Genomic DNA, 15353 nt, shown 5'->3' with positions numbered 1-15353 from the left:
GTACCTTGAAACTCGAGGTCAATTGATTCTGGGAGTAGCGTTAAGTTTAAAAGTAGTTGAGTTTTAAGGTATTTTTTCCCATAAGGATGTATGGAAAACATGTTAATGCGTTCCATGGTCCCGTGGAACGGCATATATTTTAGGCTGTAAAGTACTGGGGTTGTTTTTGACACTTATAGACTGAAAATAACACAACTATAATATAAAAACACTGAAATACCATTAAAAAACAGTTCTTTATTGTACTTCTTGATTGTTTCCTTATGCTTCTTAATCGTGGAGATGCTTGATCTTGGAATACTGTATTCCATTCAGTAAAGGAGCATTCACATGAGAAGTGACATAATAGCTTTTGCACGGCTGTGCAATTCCCTATGGAGTGTGGCGGTGCACAAAGCTTAACGTGACTTATTGTACTAAAACAACGAGTGAGGAATTTCAATAGTGGAGAAAACTTATCAGCAGTAATAATTAAGAGAGGTTTAGTGTTTCTGTGTTGTTCTTTTAACACATTAAGTCACGTTAAGCTTTTTTTATGATAAGTGTCTTAGAAAAGCTGATTCTCACAATTTTTCAGAACCCCGAGCTAGAACACAAGTTTAAAAGTGAAACAGGAGGAAAATCCAGCTGAACTCAGATACGTGTGGAGCTTTCAGAGTGAATTTGACAGTTATTCAACTCATATTCGCACTTTGAGGACGTTTTACCGCACCGCTCAAGCCAAGTGCTGAACAAAGTGACAGTCGCACACATGTTGAGTTTAAGGGAAACGTCAAGTTTAAGGGTACAAATTACTCGATGAAGGGTGTCGAGTTTCAAAGATTTTGAGTTTAGGGGACATCAAGTTACAAGGTACCACTGTATTTGCCAGGGGTGCCAATAATTATTTAACTTTAACTTTAACTTCACTCTTAATACAGACATATACTGGTAAAACTCTAATAAAAAAATTATTTAAAATGACCTGAACTAATTATGAATAACTGATACTGTTACTGTAAAGTGTTTTCATACCTGTCCAAGTGCAGTACCTTCTGTCCCACTCGCGAACAGGCAGCGGCAATGACCGACTCAGTAAGGCCTGGAAACGAACAAAGACAGCATGTATTGTCACTGAGCATCATTAAATCCTCCAGCACACTCTCCTCGCTGACCTCTCTCTCTGAATGAAATGCTTCATTCAATTTGAGAATCACCTCGCCTTTTGCCCTCACGCTGACAGCAAGCCAATGCTTTTACAATTACACTTCCACAATCGTAAAAAGTATTACTGCACACTTGAGCTCTATTCGACATGACCGTAGGAGAAAATAGCCAGAGGACAAGGCTAGGGCAAAATATCGGAAGCCAGTGGTATTACGATGAAGTGAATAATATAAAAATGAATGATCGCATATATCTATTCAACAACTTAGAACTGAACTGGCAGCTTTCAATACCGGTCCTGTTTAAGCACAGATGGCTCAACTCACAAAGAATAGTAACTGAAGGTTACTACTGAATAGTAGTGCTGCTGTGTCTGATCCGGTGTGTCTGATCCACTCATACCAGCACAACACACACTAACACACCACCACCATGCCATTGTCACTGCAGTGACGAGAATGATCCACCACCCAAATAATACCTGCTCTGTAGTGGTCCTGTGGAGGTCCTGACCATTAAAGAACAGGGTGAAAGCAGGCTAAAAAAGTATGCAGATGGACTACAGTCAGTAATTGTAGAACTACAAAGTGCTTCTACATGGTAAGTGGAGCTGGTAAATTGGACAGTGAGAGTAGAAACAAGGTGGTTTTAATGTTATGGCTGATCAGTATATACTGTAACATTTTCCAATCCTAATCACCACAGTAAGCACAACAGTAGACGACGAATTGCCATGAATAACTTTTTCCAGCCGCAAACACAACAGATGCCCTGCAATAAGCCTCCAAATGACATTGGCGAGGAGATCTACGGTGTGCAGTCCTTTAGTGCCCACTATGACAAAGTTATTGTACCTTGGTACAATTCCAGTACTCACTCATTTTTACTGTCAATGCACAAAGAAATATAATTAACACCTGGTGTGTATTTACTTTAAAATCCTGATATTGCCCCAGTAGGGAGTTTTCTCTGGTTGATTTATGGGTTACTCCATCGTGAAAAGAGAAAACAGGGGGTATGCAGCTTGCTTACTCACATTTACCCAAAGCAAGTAAGAATGAAAATATGTATAGCCCAGACACAAAATTAGTTCATGGCACCCGAGCTACTGATTTTTCCAACACAAACAACACTAAACTACAGCTTTATCATTTAAAAAAGGATAACTTTTTTCTGAAGACAGTGGTACCTTGCAACTCGACGTCCCCTAAACTTAAAATCTTTGAAACACGACGCCATTCGTGGAGAAATTTGTACCCCTAAACTCATTTCCCTTACATTTGACACATTTAATTTTTAAATTAACAAGGAACAGCCACTTTGTTCAGCGCTCTGCTTGAGCGGTGCGGTGAAACGTCATCAAAGTGCACGTATGAGACTAATCTGCATTATCGCTGGGGTTCTGAGAAACTGTGAGAATCACGTTTTCTGAGTTTAAAGCTCGTAGCGTAAACAAAATAAAGCTTAACGTAGATTCATGTACTAAAAGAACAACATAGAAACACTAAACTTCTTTTAATTATTACTGATCATAAGTTCTCTCCACTAATAAAATTACTTGCTCGTTGTTTTAGTACAATAAGTCTATATAAAAATACTGAAATACAATTGAAAAACTGTTAAAAATCAATATAAATATACAATAAAACCTGCTTGATCTTGGAATACCGTATTCCTTAGCTATTTCAGTAAAGGTGCATTTACTGAACAGAATACGATATTCTAAGATCAAGCATCTCCACGATTAAGAAGCATAAGAAAACAATAAAGAAGTAAAGGTAAAGTGCAGGTTTTATTGTACTTTTTTTATTGATTTTTAACTGTTTTCAATTGTATTGTGTTTATATATTATATTTGTGTTATTTTCAGTGTATAAGTAAATGAAACTCAACGTCTTTCAAACTCGACGCCACTCCCAGAACCAACTGACGTCGAGTTTCAAGATACCACTGTATTAATATTATTTCTTGAGCTAGTTACCAAGATAAAAGCATTAAATGCAATGAATTGGTTAGGTCAGCGTTACAGTTATTTATTACAATTTACAATTGTACTATAATATTACAATAAAGTATTAGTGTTAAATACTGTCATCCAATATCAGCATATGCTTATGATGGAATTATTCTGAATAAAGAAAAGTTATAATTGTATTAAATCTATATCTAAAATTATAAAATAAAACAATTATATTGAACACCTGGAAAAAAATCTTGAAAAAGTCATAAAATGCTAATTATTTGTGTATGCAAACATTTTCTTTGTAAATTCTAAGAATTACATTTTTTTTTCATTATCATGGGACCTGTCATGACAATCCTGGCCTATTACAAATTAGAATAGAGATTCCATTATATATTTATTTATTAGGATAAACATCATGTTTTACACACTCTGATTACATTCATGACAGGACAGGTAGTTACAGGTAGAACATGCAAACTCCACACAGAAAGGCCCCAGACCGCTCCTGGGAATCAAACCCAGGACCTTCTTGCTGTGCTGTATATAGGTCATGTAGTTTAAAATTATGTATTATTTTTAGTTACTGGTTACATAAGATTCATTAGTTCAAGCAGAGTTATGGACAATTTAGTATCTTCAGCATCTTTAGACTGTGGGATGAAAACTGGAGCTCCCAGAGGAAACCCACACAGACACGGGAAGAACATGCAAACTCCACACAAAAAGGACCCGGACCGCTCCAGCTGGGAACTGAACCCAGGACCTTCTTGTCTACCCACCGAGCCACTGTGCCACCCGAGATGCCATTTAGATCAAATCTAGGATACAACATAGTAAACCACACAACACCTAGAACTATCAGCCATGTTTAGACAAACTTGTTTGTCGAGAACGCAACAGATGTAAGCTTCATTCTGCCCCCACTGTATTGTATCTGTAAGTGATGTATGATGTCATCAATTCACGACTTCAACAGCTGCTTCTATAGCAATAGAGAACATCAGTATTCCACTCTAACTTGCAAAATTACTAGGCTTTAAACTACTAAGTCAAACAAACTAAGAAAACATTTTGTGACAGTTTGGATTGTTAACTTTTAACTAGAGATGGACCGATCAAGCCGGGGTTTTTGGCACCGATTCCGATCTCCTTTCAGGGACATAGGCCGATAGCCGATTCCGATCGGGGGGGTGGGGGGGTTGGGTTAGCAGTAAATAAACTTAAAAAGAGCCTCACAGTAAAGATAAACTGGAGCAGCGCGCGTGTGTGTGTGTGTGTGTGTGTGTGTGTGTGTGTGTGTGTGTGCCTTTAGAAGAGACGCAGTTACAGAGTTACAGAGACGCAGAGTTCACAGTATCGCTATAAGTGATTCATTGATTCATGAGTTGATTCGTTTTTATGTGAAGCGTAAGTTTCTCTTCTCAGTTATCTCTCCGTGTTTACTGTTATTAATTAAATGTCGTGGTTTTAAATAAACACCAGCTACTACAGAACATTTTGTGTGACTCTCTTACATTAAAAAGCTTCATTAAAAAGCTTAATTAAACTGCTATTACCACAGATCTATAACCGAGTCAGACTCGTTCCGTCTAAGGAGCTAAAAGTTTTCTAAAAGTTCAGCAGATGATCCTGAACTAACGAATTTGCTAATGAATAAACTTTTGCCTCGGATTGGCTCTGTAACGTTTTCTGTTCTCATCTACATCACAAGTAAGAACCGCTTACGATTTACCAAAGTGAACCAGGAGTTTATATAACGTGCTGATAGAATCGACTCAGATGTGACCGGGTTGAATTATCTTTTTAAAGTAAATATTACAATCAGCAAAATTACATCGTAAGAGCTTTCACCATGGTTTCTGTACGATTGTTGATGAATGGTGATGTGATGGTTGGTGCTTCGTAGCTCAAAGTCTGGATCAATCCACTGAGCTGTTAACTTAACGTGGTCTTTATATATCACACGATCGGATCGGCTACTTTTAGGAAATATCGCCGATAGCATATTTTTATAAAAAATCGTCCGATACCGATTCGTAGCCGATCGATCGTCCCATCTCTACTTTTAACCTACTTTTGAGAAATAATGAGAAATAAGATATAAATAAGCATATTATATAAATGGATTTAATTCTGTAGCTATAATAATGTTTAATAATGTATTTAATGTATGTACATAGGACAAAAGTGGTCCAAGGAAGGAACAGTGGTAAACCGGAGACAGGGTCATGGGCGGCCAAGGCTCATGATGCACGTGGGGAGCGAAGGCTGGTCCGTGTGGTCTGATCCAACAGACGAGCTACTGTAGCTCAAATTGCTGAAGAAGTTAATGCTGGTTCTGATAGAAAGGTGTCAGAATACACAGTGCATCACAGTTTGTTGCGTATGGGGCTGCATAGCTGCAGACCAGTCAGGGTGCCCAATAGGCCCTTTCTGCAGGATAATGCGCCCTGCCACAAAGCAAAAATGGTTCAGGAATGGTTTGAGGTGTTGACTTGGCCTCCAAGCATCTGTGGGATGAGCTGGACAAACAAGACCGATCCATGGAGGCCCCACCTCACAACTTACAGCAGTTAAAGGATCTGCTGCTAACATCTTGGTGTCAGATACCACAGCACACCTTCAGGGGTCTAGTGGAGTCCATGCCTCGATGGGTCAGGGCTGTTTTGGCAGCAAAAGGGGGACCAACACAATATTAGGAAGGTGGTCAGGATGTTATGCCTGATCGGTGTATACTGTATCACGCAATTATTCATTGTTTTATAGACACCCATACAAAACTTCATGTTTAAACCTACTTTTCTAAGACTGTACTTAAGACCAATTCTTTTTTCTCAGAATAAACAAGCACTATACAAACAACTTCATAGTTTTTAATGACCCCAAATTACATTAGTCAAACCGTAATGTGTGAAATGGCTTTTGATCCTGTCAATGTCACTTGGGATCTTATTTAAAATGTAAATCTCCAAAATCTTGTAAAAAAAATCCTATTAATGCCAATGGTGTGTGAATTAGATGTCTAACAAGCTCAAGGTCAGGTGTCCACATCATTTTAGCTATATAATGTATAGGTCATGTTTTACCACCGCTTTATCCTATTCAGGGTCGTAGTGGGTTCTACTTACTGGACCGAAAGGTAGGAAACACCTCAGACAGGTCGCTAGTCCATCACAGTACGTACGTACGCACGCACGCACGCACGCACACACACACGCCTAGGGCAATCTTTTATTATCTCCTATTAACTGCATGTCTTTGGACTGTGGGAGGAAAACAGAGCTTTTAAAGGAGACCCATTCAGTTAAGAGAAGAACAGAAAGGCCTCAGACCGTACCTGGAAATCGAACCCAGGACCTTCTTGCTGTGCCGTATAGGTCATGTATTTTTAAATGATATATTATTTTAATGTATATAAAGATTGCTGTGCTTCTTTTGCTACACAAAACTTACTCTACTGGATTTTACATTCAGAGGTCTGTTATAAGCCCACGTTCCAATTTCACACTGTCGTTGTAAAAAGTTGTCGTAAAATGTACATAAGGTGCAGAACGGTGAGCAAGACAGAGCAGTCCTAAACTTAAAAACAACTCCATTAAACCGGTGGAGCATCCCCCTTCTCTTCCATCTTTCTTTTACCTCATCTGGGCTTGTGCTGCCCCGTCTCACGCGCACAATGGAAAAGTGATTTATTCTGACCAGGACTAGTGGCCTGCCGCATCTTCCTCAGCTTTGGCCATTTAACTGATGGATCCTCCACCAGCAGGTTATAGCCTGCCAGCCACCTACCATTTCACACAGGAGATGGGAAGAAAAACTGTGTTTCAGCTTGGTGGATTGTTTCTGACTCGTCCGCCCACTTTTAACATTGTGAAAATCACAGACGAGTCATTCGGGTGAACTTTTACTTCAGATTAAACTCTCACAGCTAAATTAAAACAAAACCGCTATAGATATCAACTGATATTTCATACAGTGCATCAGTATCTGGGTTGATACTGGCCTAAAGGTATAGATAGGTGTTGGATCGAACTTTTTAGCTAATTAATTTACATCCACATAAACACAGGACACAAATTAAAGTTACTACCAATTAAGGCGGTACGGAGGCTCCTCTATGTGTGGAGTTTGCATGTTCTCCCCATGTCTGTGTGGGTTTCCTCCGGGTGTTCCGGTTTCCTCCCACAGTCCAAAGACATGCAAGTGAGGTGTTTAACATTAAACTTGTAAACTGATGAATCTTGTGTATTGAGTAACTACCGTTTCTGTTATCAATGTACTTAGTATCAATAACTTAGTCAAGAAATGACATTATTATTAATATTTAAGTAAAATAAGTAAAATATTAATTAATTAATTTATTTTATTATATTATATTAAATTTTATTTAATGTAGACATACACTCAGGCAGGCAAATATTTGGACACCCATTCTCAAGTTTAAGGTTTTGATTATTTTTTTAGAAAAAAATAAATAATTAATTGAAATTTTTCAGGACATTTTAGCTTGCAAATTATATTTATTCAGTGAATTTAAGATATATATATTTTAAATTTAACATAACACTTGTCCATCTGCCTCGTGATTTATTTTACCCAATATGGCAACAGTCCTTCTGAGGAGTACTAGATCATGTAGATCAGCTGGAATGCTGGTGAGAAAGTGTTGGTTCAAGCTTTACCACTGACAAATTGGCAAGTGCCATTGTTGGAGCAAAGAGGTAAAGCCTCAGCTGCTTGCACGGTAATCACTTACAATTCGGGATGTCAAAGATTAACTGGTTAACCAATAGCTGACAAAGAAGTCATTGTTTTATGAATGCTGTCAATCAAAATGTCATGTTAGGGTACTGGATTAGTAATCAGAAGGTTGTAGGTTTAGAGCACACCCCTGCCAAGCTGCACTGCGTTTTGTTGCACTGCACACTGTATTTGGTCACAGTTATATATGGCAGTGCTAGCTAAGTGATTAAGGTACTGGACTAGTAACCAGAAGGTTGTTAGTTAAATCCCCAATACTGCCAAGTTGGCCCCCTGAGCAAAGCCCTTAACCCTTAACTGCTTAAATGGTATTTAGTCATAACTTTAAATCACTTTGGATAAAAGCTAAATGAGCTGATGCTTATTTCCAATTATTATTTCCAATTGAGTGCAAAGCTCTAGGCTGCACAGAGTAAGAACACCAATCTGTATCAGTCTTAGTCTCCTCCTGAGCTTATGCACCATTTAAATGCTGCATTCAGACATTCTGACCCAAACACAAAATTTCAAGCATTTAGAATATTTAAGTAATGATTGAAGGAACTATTACAGTGAAGCTGCTTTGCCTCACTTTGGAGTTACTTTGAAGTCTGACGGCAAGTGTTGCTCTTTTTCTTTTTCACTCTAAACAAAAACTTGATTTTTTTTTTTTTTTTTGCATCATGCTTGAGTATAAAGTAGGGATGCACCGATCCGATATTAAGATCGGATATCAGTGCCGATATTACCAAAATGAGATAGATCGGGTATCGGATAATTAGGCCGATCCATGGGGCCGATACGCTGCCTCAGTAGAGAGGATTCTAATAAGTCAATATTATTCGAACGCGCTACTTAGACAGTGCTTCCATCGGGTTTCGCGTTTAGCATCTTGCCATTAAAACCAATGGATTGAGGTAGCACAGCACGCTAACGTCAATATAACACCTCCCTTCAGGTACCGATAACGGTTACATTTCCTGACAAGACCGAACTTGCAAATAAAAACACTCGGTACAAGTTTATACAGGTTAAAAATCAGTAATATTTTATTTACGTTTGATAATAACTCCATTCGTTTGTCCGCACCGTCAGCCATGTTTATTTTTCTGTGAGAGAAAGAGAGAAGATTCCGAACAGCCTCCTTCTTGGGAGCGCGCACAGGATGACGTAAAATGTGTCTATGTAGAGAGAGAGCTAGCTTTTCGAACAGTGTTTGATTACTGATTGTATTGTACCAAGGTATTCGTTTATTCTCAGGTTCTTCTTCCGCTGCTAGATTTTGAATTACTGTTTACACTACATATTTAAAAAATAAGATTGATTACTGTTTGTGTAACTACTTCAGTTTCAGCTGATACATTTAATTTATTTTAAAATATTTTAAGAAGTTTGCCTTTTTTATTTTGAATTTGAATGCTGTGCCAAGGTCCTGCACAATTGTTTATTATTTTATTGACAAATAGCAGTTCAGTACATTTATATCTGTGTTAATTATATTTTGTTTTGCAAACTTAGTAATGTTTAAGTCAATCCTGATGCCTTAAGTCTTTCCCACATGATAAAGTATACGGTTTATTAATTCAACAATGGTATCGGATCGGTATCGGGTATCGACCGATGTGCAAAGTATATGTATCGGATCGGTATCGGAACTGAAAAAGTTGGATCGGTGCATCCCTAGTATAAAGGTAAAAATGTAAAATTCTGCTAATCATCAATACAGAATGTTTCCAGAAGGAGCTTTAATACACTGACTGCATCTTTATTAATCATGATTTGCATGTTTATTTAGCGCTTGTAATTAACTGTTGGCAAATGACTCAATTAGAATTTACCTGTTGCAATTAGAATTGATCAGGTTTTATAATTAAAAACACACACACATTGGTCTATAAGAGCCCACTGATTACACTGCATTTTCAGGACAAAAACTAAACCCTGAAGTCCAAGAAACTGTCTGTGGATCTTGGGAGATCAAACTGTAGCAAGACATTGATCAGGTGAAGGATATAAAACAATATCTACAGACTTTTCACTGGACCACAGTGGCCTAAATTAATTTGAAATAGAATAAACCCAGACTTTAAATTATTGAACGTCTGTAAAAAAAAACTGAAGATGGCAGTTGACAGATGTCTGCCATCTAATCTGACAAGGCTTGAGAGGACCTGCCATGAAGAATAGGATAAACTGCCCAAATTCAGGCGTGCAAAACTTCAAGAGACGTCCAAGCTCCAAGATTCATCAAAGATTCACAGCTGTAACTGCTTATTTAATAAAGAAAACTTTAATTTTTCAATTACAATACAGGATGTCAAAGATTAACTGGTTAACCAATAGCTGACAAAGAAGTCATTGTTTAATGAATGTTGTCTATCAAAATGTCATGTTAGGGTACTGGATTAGTAATCAAAAGGTTGTAGGTTCAGCCCCTGCCAAGATGCACTACACTTTGTTGCACACACTTTTTGCTCGATTTGTATTTGGCCACAGTTGTATATGGCAGTGCTGGCTAAGTGGTTAAGGTACTGGACAAATAATCAGAAGGACCACAGTGGCCTTAATTATTTTGCAATGGAATAAGCCCTGAATTAAACCCTTTAAACATCTATGGACCTGAAGATGGCAGTTGACGGATGTTTGCCATCCAATCTGACAGGGCTTGAGAGGACCTGCCATGAAGAATGGGTTAAACTTCCCAAATCCAGATGTGCAAAACTTGAAGAGATGTCCAAGCTCCAAGATTCGTCCAAGACTTATAGATTTAACTACTTATTTAATAAGGACTCTGAATATTTTGTAAATATAAGACTTCAGTTTTTGATTTAAGTAATTTTTAATTAAAGCAAATTCCAAAATACCAAAAAACACCAATTAATTTAAAAACAAACGGCAGTTATATCTATTTGTAAATACAATTTACAACAGAACGAGCACAAAAAGTCATGGGGCCTGATTTCGTTCTGAATCCTCTGTAAATGCAAATCAACTGTTAACGTCATACAATCCTAACACATATCAGCCGATTTTAGAAGTAAATATTAAAGTCAATTCATTTCTCTGATCATTAATTGATACTTTACTTTTAAACTGCTGCTTTACGTTAGCTTAGCTTAAGCCAGTAAAAAAAGAACATAAAATTATTGATATCCTTAGCTGTAAAGCCATAGCCATAGCCTAGTGGTTAGGGTACTGGACTAGTCATCAAAAGGTTGCTGGTTTAAGCCTCACCACTGCCAGGTTGCAGCTGTTGGGCCCTTGAGCAAGGCCCTTAACCCTCAATTGCTCAGATTGTATACTGTAACTGTACTGTAAGTCGCTTTGGATAAAGGCGTCTGCTAAATGCTGAAAATGTAAATGTAAATGTAAAGACAAGGGTAGCCTAGTGAGTAGAGCTTTGGGTATCAATCGGAAGACCGTCGGTTCAAATCCAGGCTCTGCTATGCAGCCAGTGTTGGGTCCTGAAGCAAGACCTTTAACCCTGTCTGCTCCAGGGGTGCCGTACAATGGCTGACCCTGCATTCTTACCCCAGCTTCCAAACAACCTGGGAAAAATGTTATTGTAGTGTACACCTGTATATATGACAAATAAAGGTGTTCTTCTTCATATTTTTAATTCTAAAAAGACCTTTTCTTTCTGTAGTTAAAAAGATTTTATTAATGCAATTTTAGGAAATTGTTAAAATCATGTGTGTATTTTTAACTACGTAACTGTTGCGTGCAACTGCTGCAAGGAAGTCTGCTTGGTTACATCTTGATTCTCTTGCTCGTCTTCTTGAATACATTATTCTAATCAATGGAAGGAAAATATTTGCTCTTTTCCATTTCTCAGCCCTTCCGAACAGAAAGCATCTTAATAATCTCCTCAGAGGAAAAGTAGCCTAATAGGATGGGCTGCTTCCGCCTGTCGAGCCAATAGTAAAGATGTTCTTAAAAATTGCAAATAACCTCCTGCCGCCCACCTTTTAATGACATTCTTCTGCTATTGATTTTTCCCCATCATGTTTGCTAAAGACAAACATTACCTGCCATAAAGCACTGGTGCCACACAGACATGCTCGCCGATAAATAATAGATCACGGCCGGCAAGACTTTGATGACCGAGCAAAGCTCCGAAATGCTTTCAGCGGGAATTGTATGAAATCATAAATCATTCTTCATTTTCAGACAAAAATCCGAAATGGATTCTATCTCTGCACCTTGAAAGTCATTTCGGGTGTTATTTATGGTCCGGACTAACAGACGGACAGGGATAAAGGGACAGAGGAGTGAGGAAAGCCAGTTCCTATACTCCTCCTCCTCGTCACCCGTTCCTTATATCCATCTCCCTCTTGCACACAGTCAGCACTTTTCCTCTCTTCTTTTTACTCAGATTTGTGGGTGGCCGAGCTGAGCTGCACAGCACAGCATCCATGACTGAAAATCATTGTTTCATTGTTCAGAGTTGGGGTTTAACAATACAAAAATATTACAATACAATAGTCAATGCTGTCTTTGCATCGTGACTTGACGCATGACTTGAGCCACAATATCAATTGATTCTCTGGACAGACATAAAAAATGAAAGCCGAGGGCACTCGACTGGTGGAACGGTCTAACAAGCTAGCACACCACTGTGGAGTGTTGAAACCTGCGAGTGCAAATCTCAGCACACTTCACACAAACGCCCACGTATGAGGGAGGTAAAGTCGGTCGAAGTCTCCTCCCTCTGTTGCTGTGATATGCAATCTAAAGGACTGGTCTGCACCTTCACAAGCTTGGGGACACATGAAGGGGATGCAGACTTGACACGTGTCAGGGGCGTCTGGTGATCTGGCTCCCCTTATGCCTAGTTCACACTACACGATTTTTGCCCTGAAACTTTGATCGCCCGCTACTTGTTGACGTGCATTTTTGGACGTGGTATCATTAAACCCCTCGTCACTTCTCGCATGTGTTTTCGTGACAAAACGTAGTTTGGGAGACCAGAGAAGCTCGTCTGCGACTCCAGTTGGTGATTGATCGTGTAGTGTGAAACCCTCTATCGCAGATCAGCCGTGTAGTGTGAACACCACACCCATCATGCCTAGTGCCTACCGTACAACCCTGTGGGGGCAGTGCTATGATCTGGGGTTGCTGCAGTTGGTCAGGTCTAGGTTCAGCAACGTTATGTGCCCAAAGAATGAGGTCAGCTGACTACCTGAATATACTGAACGACCAGGTTATTACATCAATGGATTTTTTCTTCCCTGATGGCACGGGTATATTCCAAGATGACAGTGCCAGGATTCATCGGGCGAATGCGTGCCGTTATCAAAGCTAAAGGCGGTCCAACGAAATATTAGTGTGTGAACTTTTTTTTGGTCAGGCAGTGTATATAAATCCCAAATTCACATAATTATTCAGACTCTTTAGTCAATACTTGGTAGAAGCCCCTTTGGCAGCAATTTTTCTTCTAACATCTTATGTTTCTACAAGCTTTGCACACCTGGATTTTGGCGGTTTATCCCATTTTTAATAGCAGATCTTCCCAAGCTCTGTCACACAGGACTCACCACTTCAGAACTGCAGTCTGGGCCTTGGCTGGGCCACTATAGGACATGTTTTGGCTATATGCTTCAAATCAGTGTTGTTTTAAAAACTTTCACCCAGATATGAGTTTGTGTGTGCTCCGGAGGAGGGTTTCTTCAAGGATGTCCTTGTATTTGGCTGCAATAATCCATCTCTTAATCCTTACCAGTCTCCCTTTCACCTTATGGATGGTATTAGCCAGATGATGTGCAATCATATTCCTCATGCTGTTTGGCAAACTCCAAGCAAGCTGTCATATGCCTTTTAATCAACAGAGGCTTCTGTCCTGCCACTCTGCTATAAAGACCTGATTGATGGAGGCGGTTCATCGTCCAACATGTTTTCCTATCTCTGCACATGACATTTAGATCTCTTTTAGAGTGACCGTTGGGTTCCTTCATGCCTCAATGACCAAGACCCTCGTTGCCAGGATGCACAATTTGCTTGGACAGTCAACTCTAGGAAGGTAAGCTTCTTCCACTTTAAAATTATTTAAAGCAACTGTGGTCCCGGAAATACTCAAAGATATTGTTTTACACCCTTTTCCCTCATTTAGGCTTTGCCACAGCATATCAGGAAGCTTGTTTGGTGTTTGTCCTGACAATGTAGTATAAATTGGGGGCCATTCAATCATTAAAGATTGCACCAGGGGGATCCCAATTCAGATCTAGACACATTTTAAAAACATTCAAGGCAAAAAAGCAAGCATCTGACTACACTTTGTAGGGCTACAGCAAGATTAAGTGAAGATTGATGGATAAAAATGGCAATCATATAAATTTAAAATCAAATCCACAACACAAAGAGTGTAACATGTCAAGGGATCTAAATAAACTTTACAGAGCAGAGGTTACATTCAGTAATTTTCTAATAACAGAAAGAGTTGGTCCCCCTTTTGCTGCCAAAACAGCCCTGACCCATCGAGGCATGGACTCAACTAGACCCCCGAAGGTGTGCTGTGGTATCTGGCACCAAGATGTTAGCAGCAGATCCTTTTAACTCCTCTAAGTTGTGAGGTGGGGCCTCCATGGATCGGACTTGTTTATCCATCCATTTAGCACATCCCTCAGATGCTCGATTGGATTGAGATCTGGGGAATCTGGAGGCCAAGTCAACACCTCAAACTCATTGTTGTGCTCCTCAAACCATTCCTGAACCATTTTTGCTCTGTGGCAGCTCTATCCTGCTGAAAGAGGCCACAGCCATCAGGGAATACCGTTTCCATGAAAGGGTGTACATGATCTGCAACAATGCTTAGGTAGGTGGTACGTGTCAAAGTAACATCCACATGGATGGCAGGACCCAAGGTTTTCCAGCAGAACATTGCCCAAAGCACCACACTGCCTCCGCCGACTTGCCTTCTTCCCATAGTGCACCTGGTGCCATGTGTTCCCCAGGTAAGCAGCACACACGCACCCGGCCATCCACTTTTGGCGGTGGACAGAGGTCAGCATGGACACCCTGACTGGTCTGCGACTATGCATCCCCATATGCAACAAACTGTGATGCACTGTGTATTCTGACACTTTTCTATCAGAACCAGCATTAACTTCTTCAGCAATTTGAGCTACAGTAGCTCGTCTGTTGGATTCCAGGTCAGAGGCTTCGCTCCCCACGTGCATCAATGAGCCTTGGCCGCCCATGACCCTGTCGCCGGTTTACCACGGTTCCTTCCTTGGACCACTTTTGATAGATACTGACCATTGCAGTACGGGAACACCCCACAAGAGCTGCAGTTCTGGAGATGCTCTGACCCAGTCACCTAGTCATCACAATTTGGCCCTTTACTACTTCTGTATATCTCTTCAGATTGACTTATCTGGTCGCTCCTGTACTTTAACTGTAATACACAGTCGACACACTTCCTTCAACAGCAGCAGCACGTAGCTCATGAAGGAAGTGACGTTCGTGAGCTGACTTGGTGGTTATATAAGGTGTGTGATAGGCTG

General features: G+C 39.7%; 1 protein-coding gene across 1 annotated transcript in view; it reads right to left on the bottom strand.

Moving 5' to 3' along the window:
* Positions 1-15353, bottom strand: part of chm (CHM Rab escort protein) — a 98112-nt gene that overhangs the window by 67915 nt on the left and 14844 nt on the right. The window contains exon 5 of the mRNA XM_063012122.1: positions 1015-1081. Within this exon, the coding sequence (XP_062868192.1) occupies positions 1015-1081 (67 nt within the window). The remainder of the gene's footprint in view (positions 1-1014; positions 1082-15353) is intronic.

The sequence above is a fragment of the Trichomycterus rosablanca genome, chromosome 16 (assembly GCF_030014385.1).
Source record: "Trichomycterus rosablanca isolate fTriRos1 chromosome 16, fTriRos1.hap1, whole genome shotgun sequence".
Classification (NCBI taxonomy): domain Eukaryota; kingdom Metazoa; phylum Chordata; class Actinopteri; order Siluriformes; family Trichomycteridae; genus Trichomycterus; species Trichomycterus rosablanca.
The sequence above is the reverse complement of the archived record's forward strand: the minus strand, read 5'-3'. Positions and strand labels throughout refer to the sequence as shown.